At 50.6% G+C, this 17,947-nt stretch overlaps 5 protein-coding genes across 5 annotated transcripts; 2 read left to right on the forward strand and 3 right to left on the reverse strand.

Moving 5' to 3' along the window:
- Positions 1-457: 457 nt before the first annotated feature.
- EPUS_04981 (uncharacterized protein) lies at positions 458-2,988 on the forward strand (the record flags this gene model as incomplete). The annotated part of the gene is made up of 6 exons (XM_007804099.1): positions 458-490; positions 544-571; positions 620-726; positions 774-1,355; positions 1,406-1,701; positions 1,749-2,988. The coding sequence occupies 6 exons, from the start codon at positions 458-460 to the stop codon at positions 2,986-2,988; spliced, it is 2,286 nt and encodes a 761-aa protein (XP_007802290.1).
- Positions 2,989-3,894: 906 nt separating this feature from the next.
- EPUS_04982 (uncharacterized protein) lies at positions 3,895-6,180 on the reverse strand (the record flags this gene model as incomplete). Its single annotated transcript, XM_007804100.1, has 1 exon — positions 3,895-6,180. The coding sequence occupies one exon, from the start codon at positions 6,178-6,180 to the stop codon at positions 3,895-3,897; it is 2,286 nt and encodes a 761-aa protein (XP_007802291.1).
- Positions 6,181-6,746: 566 nt separating this feature from the next.
- EPUS_04983 (uncharacterized protein) lies at positions 6,747-8,017 on the reverse strand (the record flags this gene model as incomplete). Its single annotated transcript, XM_007804101.1, has 4 exons — positions 6,747-7,588; positions 7,637-7,841; positions 7,894-7,901; positions 7,960-8,017. The coding sequence occupies 4 exons, from the start codon at positions 8,015-8,017 to the stop codon at positions 6,747-6,749; spliced, it is 1,113 nt and encodes a 370-aa protein (XP_007802292.1).
- Positions 8,018-8,347: 330 nt separating this feature from the next.
- On the forward strand, positions 8,348-11,736 carry EPUS_04984 (uncharacterized protein; the record flags this gene model as incomplete). Its single annotated transcript, XM_007804102.1, has 3 exons — positions 8,348-8,892; positions 8,937-9,767; positions 11,271-11,736. The coding sequence occupies 3 exons, from the start codon at positions 8,348-8,350 to the stop codon at positions 11,734-11,736; spliced, it is 1,842 nt and encodes a 613-aa protein (XP_007802293.1).
- A 2,032-nt stretch (positions 11,737-13,768) lies between these two features.
- Positions 13,769-15,544, reverse strand: EPUS_04985 (uncharacterized protein; the record flags this gene model as incomplete). The annotated part of the gene is made up of 3 exons (XM_007804103.1): positions 13,769-14,945; positions 14,998-15,019; positions 15,070-15,544. 3 exons carry the CDS (start codon positions 15,542-15,544, stop codon positions 13,769-13,771), a joined length of 1,674 nt encoding a protein of 557 aa, XP_007802294.1.
- Between the last annotated feature and the right edge of the window lie 2,403 nt (positions 15,545-17,947).

Raw genomic sequence — 17,947 nt, forward strand, 5'->3', positions numbered from 1 at the left:
AGCTTTGCGGGCGTGGTTTAACTGACTAGTTAGATTAAAGGTGAATTGTGGGCTTTTAGGCATTCAACAACCATGCTAAAGATGCTCGTCTGCTTTACTCTCCGACCGCATCCTTTCTCCTCATCTATTTATTTATATTTTCCTCATCCTATCAATCTTTCCCACGCGTGTACGAGGCATGGAGTGGACGTGGTATTGAAAACAGCCGCAGGGTCATGTGCTAGTTAGCTCTCCGCAGCAGATCCAGATTCCCCCAATCTGCATAATTTGGTCATTTGCATTGCGGGGTCCAGCAAGACCCTCGTCTCCAATTCCATAGCTCCAGCAACGCGGTACGGTCCCAACGAGCTTCATCTTGTTACCTTGGTTTACTTTACCCCGAGTGCTTAGGGTTCGGCATCATTCCTAACACAGGGTTGGACCATCTGGTTGTCGAGTACAAATACTCGTCGCCAGCATGGCGCCAATCAAGGAGGCAGTCTATGCCACTGTATGCTCCCAGCCTGCCCCACTCCTCGTTGTTCTGCACTGACAAAGCTATAGCTTTTGATGGACGATTCATACCTTCCGGGTCAGTCAGACGACATAGAACGAGAACAATAGCTGAACGGTGTACTAGGTGCAATGGTGCTTGGTCACTCATTGAAAGACAAGGGCGCCAAAGCGAGACTCGTTGTCCTGGCTACAATTGACAACCTTTCCGCATCCACTATTACCGAGTTGAGGGTATGTCTCATCTTTAGACGAAGACACTATATGCTGACGAGGGCTAGACCGTATACGACGAGATCATCCCCATCAAGCGAATCGTCAATAAACACCCTGCCAACCTCTACCTAATGGATAGACCCGACCTAATATCTACCTTTACCAAAATCGAGCTATGGAGACAGACACAATTCAGACAAATCGTGTACATCGATGCGGATATGGTGGCGATCCGCGCGCCGAATGAGCTACTCAATTACAACACCAATTTTGCTGCCGTGCCAGACATTGGTTGGCCAGACTGTTTCAACAGTGGTCTTCTTGTTCTCCGACCGAACTTGGGAGACTATTACTCACTTCTTGCTCTCGCTCAACGAGGGATCAGCTTTGATGGAGCAGATCAAGGGCTACTGAATATGCACTTTCAAGATTGGGAGAGACTGAGTTTTGCCTACAATTGCACCCCCAGCGGAAGCTATCAATACATCCCAGCATACAAGCATTTCCAGAGCAGCATCAGTCTATTACACTTCATAGGTCGAGAAAAGCCTTGGACCATCGGACGGGATCACAAAAACGCTTCGGGAGTATATGGTGAACTCCTTGGACGGTGGTGGTCAACATATGACAAGCACTACAGGGTGCACGTACGTACCTTGCCCTTTTCATGATGGCTCCTAACTGATTCTATTGATAGGTCTCTTATCAAACTGAACGAACCCGAGACACACCAACAACAGTGCAAAAGTATGTTACAGGCGAGAAAACCACCTCCTACCTAGGTTACTCCTTTTCAGAACCACAACCTCAGCACGAGCCGGCACGTTGGATCAGTGTCGAACCTCCACCCGAAGCTCCAGCAACGACAACGGAGGAGGCTATGGGTGATCAACCAGAACCGGTAGAACAGATAGACAAGCAAGACTTCGAACCTACCTCAACTGTCGAGCAAAGGCGTTTCTCGGCCCCACAAATGGAATGGGATGCCTCTCGGTATGTACAATCATTTTTATGTCTCACAATATCTGACACGCACATAGTGCTCCACCTCCTACGGATTCGAAGCCAGAAGCTCAGAACCTCCCCTCACAAGTTTACGAATTCAACCAGGACACCTCGTTGTTTCAGGCACCCAAATATCCTGAGGCACCTAGAGATATGTATTATCAAGTGCCATCCAAACCAAAAAGAACGGAAAAGCCGAAACCAATATTTCCCTGGGAAGAACATGCTCCTAAACCAACCCGGGTGTTTCCAGAGGAACGACCACCAAGTCCTGAGCCTGAGCCTGAGCCTGAGTCTGATATTGAGCCCGAGCCCGAGCCCGAGCCCGAGCCCGAGCCTGAACCAGTTGCAGAAGCCAGAACATCAAGTGATGCTTCTGAAAGTTCAGTGTTCACGAGGGAAAGTCGATCAAGCTCGAATTCTGCATCGGAAAGTGATCCCTGGAACAGCTATACTCGAGTAAATGCATGGGATGCTATGCCAGAAATCGAACGATATGTTCAGGCATTTGTACAGTCGCGGAAAGGGAAAGTTCAAGTTCTCCATCAAGCAGCTGCACACTCCAAAACAGCTGATCAATCATTACTATCTCCTCCCGTCGACGCGGAACGCCGTCCGAGTATGAAGATTACAGATTTCCCGACCGAGTGGGAAAGACCAAGTTTGCCAGTTACACCAGCACCAAGACATCCCAGCTTTTGGGGTGAGGAAGGAGATGAAGAAGGGGAACTGCCTGCAGCTGAAGGAGTACCAAAACAACAAGACTGGGTTAGTCGCTTTTCATCCTATCTCCAGCCAGAGTTTGATTCTCCTTCTCGTTCTGCTGCGTTGCCAGTTTTGTTTTGGAGATGCCAATATTGTGGGAAACAGAATCCAGTTCAGAAACTCGAAGAATTACAAAAACGACAGACTGAAGTCCTACAGACTGGACCAGAACTTAGACCTAAAGAAATACCGAACAGAGCAATGCCAGATTCGGCGGTTGATACAACGGCAGTGACTGCAGAGGCTACCGCAAAAGCTTTATCCGGAGAGAAAGCGAGAGCAACAGACCCAGCCACAGAAAGGTTGTCTGATCCCAGCGTTGACATGATGGGTATTGAGGCGAAGACTGTGGCGAATGCTCGTTCGCCAGCGAAACCCAAACCGATATTGAAGGAGCCATCTTTCGAACTTGGAGGAGTAAGCAGTGAGAAGGATTCGTTGACCTCCAAAGATGTGGCGCCTGAAGTATTGTCGCCAAATGGTTCCGCTTCCGCCTGGGTAAACCATTAAATTGACGAGCGAGTGACTGGCATATTTTGGGCGTTGTGGAAGCTAATTGTGGCACGCTGCTTGTCTTCTCGGTTCACTTTCAGCTAATCAGCTTGCTTGCTCTTCGTTATAATTCCTTGGGTGTCCCAGTCAAATTTGAAGCCTTGTCTTTTTAGTCGAAGTTGTGTACTATCAGCACGAGACGATGTTTTTGGTCTCAAGCAGCAAGCGAGTGGTGTTATACAACCTGTCCTGTCATATCTTGCATCAGATTGCGCATCGCCATACCACTCAGCGCCGTCAATCCAGCTTTATTCCTGTTGTGCAATTTTTATACCAGAGAAGAGCTCAACCCGTCAATAAGCGTGTATCATATATCTATCCATCCATTCAGAGCTCATTCGGAACCAGAAAAAGCTACCATCGAGAATGCGCTTGTTACCAGTTAAAGTCTGCTCCTTTGTTGACCTCGTAGGTAGAAGGCGGCGTCAAGAGAGTCTTTCTTACGGACCTCCCCATCTAATCTCATCACTACAATGCGCTCGTATCCACCAAAATTCAGCGTCGTTTCTTGAACGCTGCCCTGTTATGTTCATTTCTCCTCCTCCTTTTCCTCCTCATCGGCTTAACTCCTACGCCGTTCACCCCTCTCAGTCCGTCCCAATCCCATGTCATCGCGATTTCCATCCCTCGTCTCTTCTTCCTCAGAATCCAGTCCACATACGCCATCCGAAGCTTGTGTCGGCTACGCAACCCAAAAGTAACGAGGAGTGAGGACGAAGTAGTACTCAACCATGTCGAAGCCTCGCCTTCATCCCTATTCCCCCCTCCCCCATCTCCTTTCTCCCCTTTCTCTCATCTTCCATCCACACCCACATCCATGCATCCATTCCCTCCTCCTCAAACCCACTCAGCGCAAAATCAAAGTCAAACACCCATCCCGAACCCCTCCTCGAACCACCGCACATCCCTCCCGCCGCCCATGACGTGGCAACCGACCTGTTCTCTGAGCGCGGTGGTGAGACGGGGTGGTGCGCAGGTCAGGATGGTGATGCGGTCGTGTTTGCTTTTCTGCTTCGTCTTGTTCGCTGGGAAGGGGCTGTGCTCGTGCTCGTGCTCGTGCTCGTGCGGGTTTGAGGGCGAGAGGATTGAGTTGATTAGGGTGGGGAGGGGGGGTCTGTTCTTGTTGCTGCTGATGGTGTGTATGCTTGTTTTGGTGGTGGTGGTGGTGGTGTTGGGGGCGGAAGTGATGATCTCTACCCCTGCTGGAAGGGGGGAAGAGGAGCGAAGAGCAGTGATGTTGGTGGTTCCCTCCATTCTGGCGGGTGGACCTGTCATGATATCCTCCTCTTCCTGGTCTTTGGTGTCCAGGGATAGTTTTTCGCTGTCGTTTTCGTCGTACCTACGGTCCGGTGGCGTGGCGCGGGTGATGTAGATCTTGACATTCATTTTTAGCCCGTTGTTGCGACTACGACCACCTGGCAGCTCTTCTAACTTCGGCTCTGGCTCTGGCTCTTGTTGTGTACTCTGATGACTTCTTCCACCACCGACAGATCCTTCCCGACCAACAGCCATCTCGATCTCCTCTTCCAATCGCCTGATCGCTCTGCCCAGATACTCAACCCCCCATTCCGCTTCCGCTCGCGATCGCACAATCCAGCGGAAATGGATACGTTGTGATATTGAGTTCAGCGACGTAATTACCGATAGCGCGCCGTCTCTTCCTTGACACTTCTGCCGCTCATGCTGCTGCTGTGCTTCCGCCTGGCCGATATCGGCCTCTCTGAGTGCTGCCGTAAGAGCAGCTCGCAACAGAGAAACATAGATCGGTAGTGTGAATGTCGCGCCCACACCGCCTGCTATCAGGAGGACCTCTTCCTCATCCTCCCAGTTCTCCTGAGCATGTAAGTTTGAGAATGAGGCTAGGAGAGATGGGACGATGGAGGATGAGGTGCCGTAGGGCCCTTCAACTAAGACATCTAGCTTCCTTGCTGGAGGAGATGGCTTTAAACTCGCGTCTAAGTGACTAACAGCGCCGCCGTCTTGATCAGTCTCCAATCTATTTTTGGTGGTGGTCTTGAAGTCCGAGCCGGCTAGCCAGGCTGTGGTGGGACCACCGAGATTGCGTACTATCAATTCCAGATCTGGGAGAGGGCCGCCGTGGTATGGGTTTTCTTGTTGCCCTGGCTTGGGGGACAGATTGAGGATGGGTGGGACGGAAGCGATGGTGAATGGTGATCTAGGGGATATTGGGTTGTGGCCGGATTTGAGGTAGATGTGTTGGCCTGGGAAATGGGTTGGGATTGGGGAGCCGAGCGGGGGTTGGGGTGTAGGGATGGATAGGTGGAGGAGTGCACCGTTTGTGCCTTTTACTGGAGTGATGGTGGCGGGTGCAGGTGGGGTTGTGGTGTTGAATGTTCTTGTGGCCATGTTGAAGAGGTAGAGGATCAGAATTTGAAGGACGTACCTGCGGGTGTAGGGGACGTGGGCCGATATTACCGGGATGAGGAGGAAGGAGAGGAGGGCGTGTGGGACGTAGAAGGACTTGTGGTAAGACTTTCTGCGGTTGGATGGGGAGGCGGAAATGGCGAGGGCGGTGAGAAGGGTGATGGCGAGAAGTCCGAGTTGGACGTCGCGGTCGTAGAGACGGCGTGGCAAAGCATTGATGGCGTAGAAAAAGTTGAGATAAAGGACTGCATGTGCGAGGAGGAAGAGGTGAATTATGCGGCCGGTAAGACGGTGATACGGATTGAGCGTTTCATGGCTGAGTCCAGTTGCAGCTTGAATAGGAGAGAGTGGTGATTTGGTTGAGAGCAAGTATTGGAGTGGCAGTTGGGAGACGGCGATATGACCAAGACGTTTGGTGTAATGCATGTAATCTGTACCGGTGTTGTGAATGGTGAGGAAGAGGAGCCAACTGGTGTAAAGAAGTCCGATCAAGTGGACTTTGACGTCGCCAAAGTCGGAAGAGAGCGGTGAATGCAACACCCATAAGAGGCGGCGGGTATAAACCCGAAAAAACGTTGGAGGTTGGCTGGGAGACACACTACCAGAACGTCTGGAGATACTAGCAAGGAGTACTCGCGACAAGTAGATTGAACAGACAAGAGCAATTGGCGACAGCCAGGCATAGAAGCCATAGAGATCCAACAACTTTCTCCTTTCGGATATCTGTTCAGGGGAAAGATTGACAAAGTGATAAGGCCAGTCCATCTCTAGGGATGTACCAATCAATGAAACGTTTGACACGAAACAGCCAGCATGCAAGAAGCCACGAGGAAGCCAAGTATTTCCGAGACTGAGAGCAGGAGATGCAGATAAATCTCAGAGCGTGCCTGGACATCGAGGTTGATCACAGAGCACCGGACAACAGCGAAGACAGCCAGGAAGACAACCAGAAACTTGACCGCGACCAGTGTTCAGTCTCTGAATAATACACAAAGCACAGAGAAGACAGCATGGGAGACGGAGGCAGCGATGTTGGGAAAGCAGGCTGCTGATCAATAGGTCGAAAGAGAGGACAAAGCTCGATGAAGAAATCGGCGGGAGTGTATTGGCTTGCAGTCTCTGGTGGTCCTGTCTCACTGATTGTGTCACCACATCCGACCCCAAGTGTGCATTGCCTTATCTGGAAATACCTCACTCAGGTCAAAAAGAAGCCAGCCGGCCAGGGAAAAGCAGCTTTGTACCAGGCAATTTGAATGACTCTACAGCGATCATTTCAATATCTAGTGTGGAGATAGACTGTTTATCGAATCATCTCCTTCAAGCACAGGCTGTCAGAGGACAGGAATCCTACCAACCTGCGCATCAGCTCGCTCTAAGCATTCTTCCAGAATCTTCCAAAATCTCGGGGTATCCAGTGACCTGGGGATCCTCACACCTTCAGAAGCTGCACTGATTCTGGTTCGCCCCAGCTCTGGCTCGGTCAGCTCCACTTCTATCCTGAATCGTTCCCTTCCCCGGTCATCGAAGCCAATCCTTGTCTGCCCATCGCCGTACTCAGCCAGCAGAACAGCCACAGCAAGCGGATCATGCAAGGGCGGACCATCAGTTAATCCAAACACATCAGCATATGTGCTGGCGAAGAATATCAGCAACTCATAAAACATCCTTCTCAACCGGGTCGACCGTCCGCTGTTCTGTCTGTCCTCATCCTTGGTTGAGTATAGAACTAGATGCCGCACAGATTCTGTAGCAAAGACTTGATGCGTAAGATCCAGCGTGATCAGGGTAGTCTTGCTGCTCAACCGAGGATTGCTGAATATACTTTGTGCAGATTCTGGATCACACCAGATATTGAATTCGGCATATGGTGTATGGTTTCCAATTCGTTCTCGTGTTTGGCCAGAAGCATCGCGAAATGGCCTTCCAAGATTTGCATGCGTGAAATTGGTTCCTACTGCGCCGCCCATAATGCTGAGACCACCAAGGTGATCTACCATGTTTGGAAAGGTGGTAAAGAGTAAAGCAGCATTCGTCAAGGGGCCAGTTGTAACCAACCAAGCGGTATGGGGTGGACAGGCCATCAACGCCTCATACATGTCCACAATCGCATTACACCTCAGTGCACTTGTCGTTGGGCTGGGAAGAAAGTCTGTCCCATCAAGGCCACTCTCGCCTGGAAAGATTTAGCTGACAGACCTCGGCGTCATCAGCGTCTACGTACCATGAATCTCCGGTGCATGGTGAGCTTCGCGAGAGAAAGGTTTTCTGGTGCCAGGGATCACTGGAATATCTGGACGGCCAATGGCTTCTCGTATGCTCAGTGCATTGCTGGTGGTTCGATCCAATGATGCATTTCCATAGCCAGTACTGATACCAAGAAGATGAAGGGCAGGGTGATAGGCTGCAAAGAGGATAGCAAAAGCATCCTGTAGAAGAGTATTTCAATACTTTGTTAAATTGATAGGCGGCGACTCTCACATCATGTCCTGGTCCAATGGTTATGTCTTGCTCCCGGGTAGCTGGGCGCTGGGCAGATCTACTGACCTGGATCACAGTCTAGCCATAGGGGTATTTTTTCTTTCTTGCTAGTCGCCTCGGCCATTGGGGCATCTGGAGAACAGTTTCCAGGATTCTGGACATGATGGCTGAGTGGTGTTCAGATAATTCCTCGGATTAACTAACTACCAAATTAGGAGTGTTGGAGGCGTGATATCCTACTACTAATTGGGGTATTGCGGGTAACGGATGCTTAATCTACTAGGCTACAGTAGCCTCCAAAGACGCAGATTTTGGGCATCGCCAATGCGTGAGGGAGCCAGTCATGGCCCACCACGTTTTCTACGTGCAGCAGTGCAATTCAGAGGCGTTCATGTGAGCTGTGGATGGTGAAAAGACCAGCAGGATACAACAGAGATGTAGTCCGAGTCCTGCCATGACAGCGCATCCGCCTCTCTCTCCTCCTCTGCAACCTCCTTCCAAAGCCTCCTTCACCGCAAAAAGCACTACGCTATCGGCTGTCGCGAAGACTAACCCTACTCCTAACACATCAGCATCTCCCTCGCAGGTCCATCCGACAAGGACGCGACAGAATGCGCACAGCTTGGAATACACCTCCGACAAGGCCACAACCGCCTTGATTCGACGAGTACTTGGGTCTCAGACTGGCATCGATCAAACTAGTTCACCAAGATCCCTTGAGGATATACTACCTCCCCTGACCAGTAGCAACGAGATAGACTTACAACTGTACGCCATCATTGCCATTGTGGTCAAGGACTTTGTCCAGGTCTGGTACTCCAAGATCACTCCTGATCATGTCTTTATTGAAGAGGTCGTCCAAGTCATTGCCCATTGCAGCCGAGCGGTGGAACAAAGACTGCGGCGGATCGATCTTGAAGAGTTGATCTTTGACGAGATACCAGCGTTGGTAGAAGCTCATATACTCGGTAAGGGATCAACCGGATCTGGCAAATCATGGTAGGTGTCGAAAGAGCGTCAACTGATAGCCCCAAAGCATACAGGACTGCTCATCAGACCATATCGCCCTCCGCCTATCACTCTGCACCGGTGGAGATCTACCACTCCCTCAACCCGCATCCTGCCTTGTCACCATTCCCGAACTCCGACCAGATCGAATCATGTCATGTCCAAGCCCAGAACGAGACTGTCTACCGCCAGCTGCTCGTGCAAGGTGCATTGGCCGTCTTGTTGCCTACGGAAGATCTACAGAATGCTTGCCTCCGTACCCTCGTTTCCGACATCGTTGCTGACCTCATTCTTGGACAAGGCATAGGCGACAAGGCTTGTGAAGGCTGGTTCTTGCACGAGACATGCATCAAGGTCGTGGCAGTGATCAAGTCCCGCATCGAGCCAAAAACAAAAGGCGAGGAGGCTGCGCAGAACTCTAGAAGCCGTCTCGAAAAATTTGGCCTATTATCTCCAAAAGACGGCGACTTACGACCCCATTTGTCCACCAACGACCAATCGCTAATATTGGCGTTGTTTTGGCGAGTCCTACAATTTGCCTATCTGTTCTTCCTCGTTATCCGCTTTGTTGCTGTTGGTCTAAATCGGGCACGATCACTATCGTCACGAGGACATTCGTTACAGTCAAGTACCCCTTCCCCAATCGCCAACACCGGCAGCAGTCCTGCGACGCTATCGAAGTCATGGTCAACCGTACCATCTCCACCACAGCGGCCTATCCTCGACTATCGCTTCTTCGCTCTCTGCTCCACTTTGCTCGACTTGTCGACGCACATGCCTTGGCTTACGGGCTTGCTGTCCTTGTGCAAATACGGCCTTCTGACAGGGTCTGGGCGGCTAGGGGCGGCTGATGGTCTTCTCGAAAGGTAAAGTTAGAATCTTCCTGCTGCCTACTTCCCTATTGCGCGTCCATTCCTATTCGGTGCTCGATCTTGTCTGGTTTTTACCCTTGACTGGCTCCAAACCCTGGATCCGGACCATCAGCTATACCGAACTGTTTTAACCCGCAGGAGCTCTGGGTCACCTGACGTGTCATGCATATCCTGGCGTCCAATCCAAGCGCGGAAGTGCTACATTCAACAAAACCCTCGTGATACCTAGTTAGCACCTAGCAGACTACGAAAGTGCACACGAATCTCCAACTAAGAGTGGGTCAAGGCCAATGATGTCTGTGACGATACCAATACATGACACTATGGTAATGGTTTGGTATGGGTATTTCCACTCATTCGCTGGCCACTGTCCAAACAAAATCTATCAAACAACAATTTGGCTCTTCATCCTAGCTTCAGTGCCACAGCGTCCATTCTCAGGCCATCGATCACGTTGCATCGGAAACTGAGAGCTCCGCATGAACTCTGTCCACCTCGGCAATCCTTGGACTCTTCGCCAGGTTCTTCAAGCACTGTCACCCTACCCTACTTCTCGCCGACAACCATTCTCTCGCTGAAACATGCACCTGTCATCGATCTCCGGTAGCGAGTTTCAATCTCGATGAGCAGTCCCGGCTGATGGATCGGCCCCTGTGATTTTCCGTTTCCGATCACATCAACAGATCTTCTGTCCAATCATGCTTGGACGATCTCTTCTCCCTCTCCATCGCAAATAGCATCAAACGCCAGAGCTATTGTTTGGCTTGTTAGTCTGTCACGTCTCGGCAAATCGTCCTCGCTTGTCAAAACAACCGGTCTGCTTGAGGATTTTGTGGTCTGAGCCAATCATAAAAATCCCTCGTCCGAATTTCCTTGAATTGCTATTTTGCTCCTTGTCATTGGTGGATTACCATCCGACCACATTTTCGGACTGATTGTCTGTTCCGATCACGAAGCTCGGCCTCGAGGCTCGAGCCTGTAACCTCTGGGGCGGTCTCTGAGATAGTATTGACGAGCAAGTGCCATATAGACTGAAATGGACATGTCTGCGAAGCGAGAGAGTTTCACATACACGAATGCAGAAGCAGCCCTTGAACTATCATGTCCACTCGGGAATTCTTTGGCCTGGATCTGCCTTAGAGTTAATTGGAACGACGTCCGTGGATGGTCATTAATCTAGCGCACTACATTCCGGACCTCCACAAGTCGCTGGCTGCATGCAAAGATAGGCTCTTGATGCTCGCTTGCTGGACTGCATAGCTTGATTCGAGCTCTGCTTCATCACTCATCCCGCGTCGACGAGGTGCTACTAGACTGCTATGCGGGCTACAAAACAGCAACATCCTCGGCGCTGTTAACTCGCTTCACTCGCTTCAGGGCCAGCCTATCACTGTCTTCCCGTCCTTTTGTCGCTGTAACATGAATCGCTTGTTGACTTACCAAAGACATAACGAAGGAGTCTTTTGAGATGCCTTGCTAACAATAACAAACAACTAGGTTCCTCCACAACACGCTGACCACTCACATCACCCCCTGGCCAACCCTCCTTCCAACCCTTCTCCTCAACCTCCGCACCGCCCTGTTCCCCTTCAATACCCGCGGCCCCCCCGCCCCTCCCCCTCCAAGCGCAGAAGAAGGCCTCAAGATCCGTCGACGCGCCGCTGAATCTGTGCTCAGCCTCATCCCCAAGCCTGTAGCGCGGGTGTACTTCGCGAGCAATCACACTAACAACAACAGGGCTGAGAAGCAGAATGGAGGTGGAGAATACGATTCGGACTCGGAATTGGAGCAGGAGGAGATGATTGCTCAGCTAGAAGAGATGCTGGATGTTTTTGGGAACGCGTACATGAATAAACACCTTGTTTATAATCTGCTGGAATTGGTGTTGGCCCGTTTGGTCCCGGAGATGGCGGAGAGGGGACCTGGGGAGCTGCTGAGGGAGAGAGGCGTGGAAAGGTTCTGATTGGGAGAGAAATGGGTCTGGGTCGGGGGTTGGGTGGTGGCGAATGAATGAAAAAGGGAGGACGGGTTTGGTCTTGAAAGGAAGAAGGAATTGGGGGGTCTTGTGACTCTGCTTCGAATCGCCCATGGGAGCCGGTAGCCGTGGATTGGAAAGAACACTTGTCTTTCTCTCCTGAAAGAAGCCCATAGTTTGAGAGTGGAAAGCCATACCTAACATGGCTTTTCCCGAGTGGGTTTTGTCTTCGCTGCTAACTCTAACTCTCATTCTCATTCTCATCCTCGTTCTCGTTCTGATTCTGATACTGAAGCCCGTGCTCGTGCCCGTGCTCGTGCTCGTGCCCACGCTCTCCACATAGCTTAGCTTATCTCTTCCCCCCCATTCGACCCAGCTCCTCAGCCTAACTTTCCAGTTCCAGACTCCAGCTTTCAGATGGATGGGAAGGAAAATCTCTTTTTTCCCACTTAGTTTGTTCTTTGAGGATCTTTTTGAACTTTCGCTTTTCACGAACCCTTTCTTCTTTTTTCGTTTCCTTTTCTGCTGGATGATGATGATGGATGGTGGATGTTCTGAGCTGGCATGGCTATAGCTGCTGCTGTGTTGTGGGTTTGGAGGTTTGGTGGGAAGGGAGGTTAAGCGGCTTATGGGTGGGTTAAGACTTTGGGGATGGAGATGGAGACAGGTTGAGAGAGAGTGTGTGAATAGGGGTGTATAAGGGCAGATGAGATTGAAAGGAATGAACTGCGCTCTCTCTCTCCCTCTCTCCCTTCAGCCTACTCAGGTAAATTCTGTTATAAATTTTCTCACGTGATTCAGGGGTGCGATTGATTAATCCAACTTCTTGCCTTCTGCCTTTGCCTTCTGGCTTCCGGCTGCCCCCAGCTACACTACGGAACGTCGGTTACAGCACATGCTTGCTTGGCCGGTGATGTCAACTGTACCTGTTCCCACTGGAGGTGCGGTGGGATTTTGTACATGAGCTGTGAATTTTAACAAACAGACCTTTCCTTCCAAAGGTCGAAGGGGTCTGTTAGTAAGCTTGTGTGAGTTTGTCAATTCTTCCCTCAACGATGATGAGCACACAGATGAGGTGAAGCCGGTCACTAGTATTTTCTGGCGTTGGGAAGAGGCCTGGAAGGATGTGGCGCAGCTCTGATCAAAGTGCTGTTGATTGAAGGAAGACTTGGAAGCCCGCGTGTTACTGTTGGCTCGAGGCCCTTGGCTCGAGGCCCTGGATTCGCTGAGAGAAATGTAGAGATCAAGATATGTCATAACTTTCATCCATAGCGGAGCACTAAATACTTTGGGGGCCATCTGTTGCCCGAGACTTGGAGTCCTGAAATTCGCATTGTGTGAATGAGTGTGAGAATATGATTGTAGCTGTTGCTGCAAGCAGACACACACATGACATGTAGATATCATCGCAATACTTAGCAAGACATGTCAGATCATCCCCTGGCCGAAGCGTGCGGAGGAGTTAATAACGTGCAATCACAGACTTAGATAAAATATACTGATCGAGCAATAGCCCAAAGAAAGCCATAGATACATGCATACGTGGCACACGCGCTCAAATGCCCCTCCCATGATACTTGAAGGAAAAACTAGTTATTGATCCGATTGTAGCCGAGTAGATGTTTTTGTTTTGACTGCATGGTGCTGGCGACTGAACAGGCCAAAAAGTTGGGGAGATAAAAGATTTTTCCAAGTGGACAGAACTCGGATCAGAAAAGGGAATTCGCTCAAAGCCGTGGGGCTTGGGTATGTCTAGTAACGGTTTCTTAAAGAGCTCGCGCTCGATTGGTGTAAGATTGAGCGTTCAGTCCGCTCCGTGTTTGCCGCGGCGAACGCTCGGTTTTGGGTTCGAGACCTAATTCTTGCTTGCATAGGCCTTTAGAACCGAATCGAAAATCAGTTGTGCTGACATTAAAGCGATTGCCGAAAGATGTTGATGCAAAGAGTTGAAACATGTACAAAGTCTGCAGAAAGGAGTGGTGAAGAATCGAAATATGTCATGGCTGGGAGGTGGGTCAGGTCACAGAGAGCGAATACTCCTCTTCTTCGTGACACGTAAACCTTCCTCTTCATCAATACGATGCAACCCTCCAGGTAAAGATGGGGTTCCGTCCGGGCTTTGTGCAAGCTCGAGTTTTTGCATCAACTTTCCCATGGTCATGTACTCGTTGGGTTCGACGACACCCATCGGTTGGCTTTGGAAAAAAGTCATGACCACCTCCAGCGCTCGTCTCGCCTCCTGTTGGGTTGGTGAAACTACAGGAGAGGCAATTGGGGAAGCTGTTTCTGATTTGGGGACTGGCGGCGGTTGCATGGACGTATCTCTGTTGTTCTGTGGACCCGGAAAACTGTTCGTTCGCTTCATTGCATCGAATGGATTGGTAAATATTGGCTTCTCCTCACGGGGTGACTCAAGCATGTTCGACATGGTTGACGGATCAGAAATTTTGGGTGTAATCTCATCAGACGCGTCTGTTTTGTGCATTACATCTGGTTCAAGATTCAGATTCGGAACGGTCTGACTTCGAGGGCGACTGAAGTTACTCTCTAGAGGAGGCAGTCGAGCGCCTCCATCAGGACTAAATGGACTGACGGCGGCGTCGGTCACCTGCGGCGAAGTTGGGTTTGACACGAGTAAAGGAGCGATCGACATGCCGGAGTATCCGGTGTTGAGTGATGCGGTACTCTGCGAATGGGTGTGTCGGTATCCTGTTCCAGCAAAGTCAAAGAAGCCATCAGGCAACCCATTCCTTGCCGTACCGTGACTGGAATCAGTGGTGGTAGGTGAGATGTCTTCAGGTGACATGGGTGACATCTCGACTGAAGTGTGAGACGTAGAGGTGGTGCTCGAATCGACAATAGTTATACCGTCCTCGGGAAAATTAGGGCGTGATTCAGTTGGAGACTTCTTCAATCTCCTTCCACCAAGATTGTTCTTCTGCTTGAATCTCTCCAGCCAACTAGTGCTATTGAGCTTCGATTGACTTTCATTGTTGCCTACAGTGGCGGCGAAAAATCTGGCCTTCTCTCGGATCATGGAATCAGTCAAAGCATATCTTTTAGATTCATTCCTGGCCCAATTGGCAAGGGCTCGTTCGATGTCGGGAAATTTGCCTTTGGACTTCTTCACTGGTGATTGACTTCCATCATGAGGGAAGAGATACTTCTCCTTCTGTCGTAAAACCTTGGAAACTGTACTGTGGGGAAAGTTAGCAGGAAGACGAGGCGAGTCTGAAAACGAAGCCCAACCTTCGCTCAACGCCAAACTTCACTATGCATTGTCAGCGATACCAACACCACAATAAGAATGCTAAAACTCACATCCAATATCGGTTTGCTTGACACCGGGATTATCTTCAGCATACTGACACATTCGCCGTCGATCTTCGTCAGTCAGAGTTCGGCGAGGGGTATTGCCTCCGGTGGTAGTCTGCCGAATTTGGAGTGGTTGAGAAGTCGATGAAACGGCGGATGAAGGCGTTGTCGTTGACGCGCTTGGTATAGACGGGGTGGAGTAGTTGGATTGTGATGTTAACATGCTCGGCCATTGAGGTGGCACGATCAATGGATGCAGCGGTTGCAGTTGCTGATGCGAACTGTAAGGCGGCGGTCTTGCCATGCCATAGAACGGAGCTGGCTCGACAGGCATGACAGCTGATGATCCATATGTGTAGGGATTATATTCAGGCATAACTGGTGAGGTATTCTGGGGTCCATTTGGCGGGTATCCTGCCATTGACATCCATTGGAATTCTCCATGTTCAGTGTCGGGAGAATGATGTTGTTCAGATTCCATGCTGAGCAAGCAAACGGCCATGTGCTGTGTGACGAGATGCTACCAAGATCTATCCCCTCCGACAATGAATGAACGAGGGTGTGGTGGCGAAGGCGCATGAATTCGCCCCCCGACACATTACCCAGCAAGGCGAATTGAGGTGCCGTTACTAAAAGAGCGTCGTGACAAAGGGCTGCATATTATGGGCGAGCTGAGACGTGCACAACGGACTCCCAAGCTGCAGGGTGTGAAGAACCGCCGCATGCGTGCAGGTGTAGTAATCTGGAGGAATATGCGGATCTGCAGACGATAATGCGGAGGAGGAGCTTGATGTACTACCAGCTGCTGCTACCGAGAGTGCATGCAGGATTTTAGTGGTCTGGACGCTGCACGGGTGGGATAGGTTCGGGCGGGTAGGCGCGAGAGAGTCCAGGTTTGCAGCAAAAAATACCACAACAGTTAGGCTCGACTTAGACTCCGAGACCAAGCTTCAACAGGTCGCTCTAGCTGGTAGTCAAACGAACAATCGTCAGGGTCGTTAGAGGCCAAGGGGTAGGTGGAGGACAAGGTTAGCCCGTAAAAGCTAAAGCACCACTATCGTTAAAGCCACTCTCCATGGATCTTCATGAGGGAGGCCCTGATTGGCGGGTTGGGCATCTAGCATCAATCCAGTGTGAAATGAAGCTCAAAGTCGCCAGAGGAGCATTTTTCGGATTTAACAGCTGTCGATCCGCCCGAAAGGGGAAGCTTGCCTCAGTGTTGAAGAGCTCCTAGAAAAGCCAAAAGACTACGGAGCTGCCTTCGAGTGCGGATCGAGAGTACGTAGTAATTTTAGAGCTTTTGCCTCTGCCGCAGATAGTCGAAGCAATAGGGCAGCAAAAGCATCATCTAGCGTAGAGGCCGAGTGCGTGATAGCTGTCAGCCAAAGATAATGCTGGTCATACCGAGCCTGTTTCGTTGCGAAACCGGTCATCAGTTCAATTTTAGGCTGACTTGTGACTTTGCACTTAGCTGGGAGTGGGATGGCAATTCCATGGTCCACTTCATACGGCAGAAATGGCATCATCCGCTCATTTCGCGCCGGAGCAGCCCGTACCATGGCCATACCATGGCCGTACCATGGCCGTACCGGTCCTGACAGTACGTTTCACAGCGGTTATTTCAGGTATGACGCGTCAATCAGTACCATCGAGAGTAGTAAGCCTAGAGCTGCTGTGGTCCCGCTCCCTGCGTCATTTCCGATCATCATCTGCCAGGTACGACATGATAGACGGACCCATCTCGTTGAGCCAACAGTACCTTGGAGCACAAATCTGGCGGTTGTGAGTGGGTGCCTCGGGCGGCTATATAAGGCATAGGCCCATGCCTCTTCGATCGGTCTTTGTGGAGAACTTGGCGAAAGGTTGGGGGAATTGCAAATGTTAGACCAGGTTCCTATTCGCACCTCTTCTAAGCACTAGCTATGCCTGAAAGCTGGATGCTTAGCCTCTCGTAAGCGGACGTCCTCGGTGAGGCAGGTGCAGATTTGGGCACCCATACAGCCCTTTACTCATCGTGCCGTCTTGTGCACATTGCACATTGCGGTCAATTTGGTTCAGGATCGTGCTCAATAGATGTTCCTCGGCTGGAACGCTAATGATTGGAAAGAGGGGGAAAGGGTCGTTATCGGCAGTGCTCCACCCCGAGGTGGCTGCATAGGGGTGTGGTCCCTGTAACGGGAAATATATGATTCGCCAATTTCCCGCCAATGAGAGTTTGGGCAGGTGGGAAAAATATAATTAATACTCATCAAGTCTCCACTCCTCCTCGGAACTAGTAACTAGCAACTAGCTACTACGCAGTAAATGATAACCGTCTCGTATTTCCCCGAATGACTTTCACTCCAACACGAACGGTCTTTATCTTTTGTCCGGATCAACACAGAGCCGCCAGCCAACAATGCCGCGCCGCATGCGACTATGTTGTTCAATCTCGTTGATCTGCCCCGGTGAGCGAGAAGGCAGCTGGGACACGTGACTTTCGTGTTTTGGTGTCTTGGTTGATTTGCATGAACCGTCTTTTGCCGTCCTGCAGACATTATGATTATAATCGACGTGAGAACTATCGAGGTGTGTATGCTAACGCTCTGGACAATGGATCAGCGCTGCAAGCTGCGATTAAGGCTGCAGCGGGGGGAATGGCGGAAGATGAATCGGACCGTCTGCGCTTACTACGTTATTTCGTTTCTGTGGCGTCCAAGCTACCATAACACTTGACGTACCCGCTTGACGCCTTCAACACTCATCCTTCATAGGATTCAGGCATGCTCGTACGTAGGAAGCGTGGGCATCTTCCCTGCTCATGCAGCGCAGGTTGCTAACCATAACATGACTCTCCTGCTGGAGCTTCACTTCTTAATAATAGTAACTCGTCCCACCGTTAGCT

This window comes from Endocarpon pusillum, assembly GCF_000464535.1.
Source record: "Endocarpon pusillum Z07020 unplaced genomic scaffold scaffold2776, whole genome shotgun sequence".
Taxonomy (NCBI): Eukaryota; Fungi; Ascomycota; class Eurotiomycetes; order Verrucariales; family Verrucariaceae; genus Endocarpon; species Endocarpon pusillum.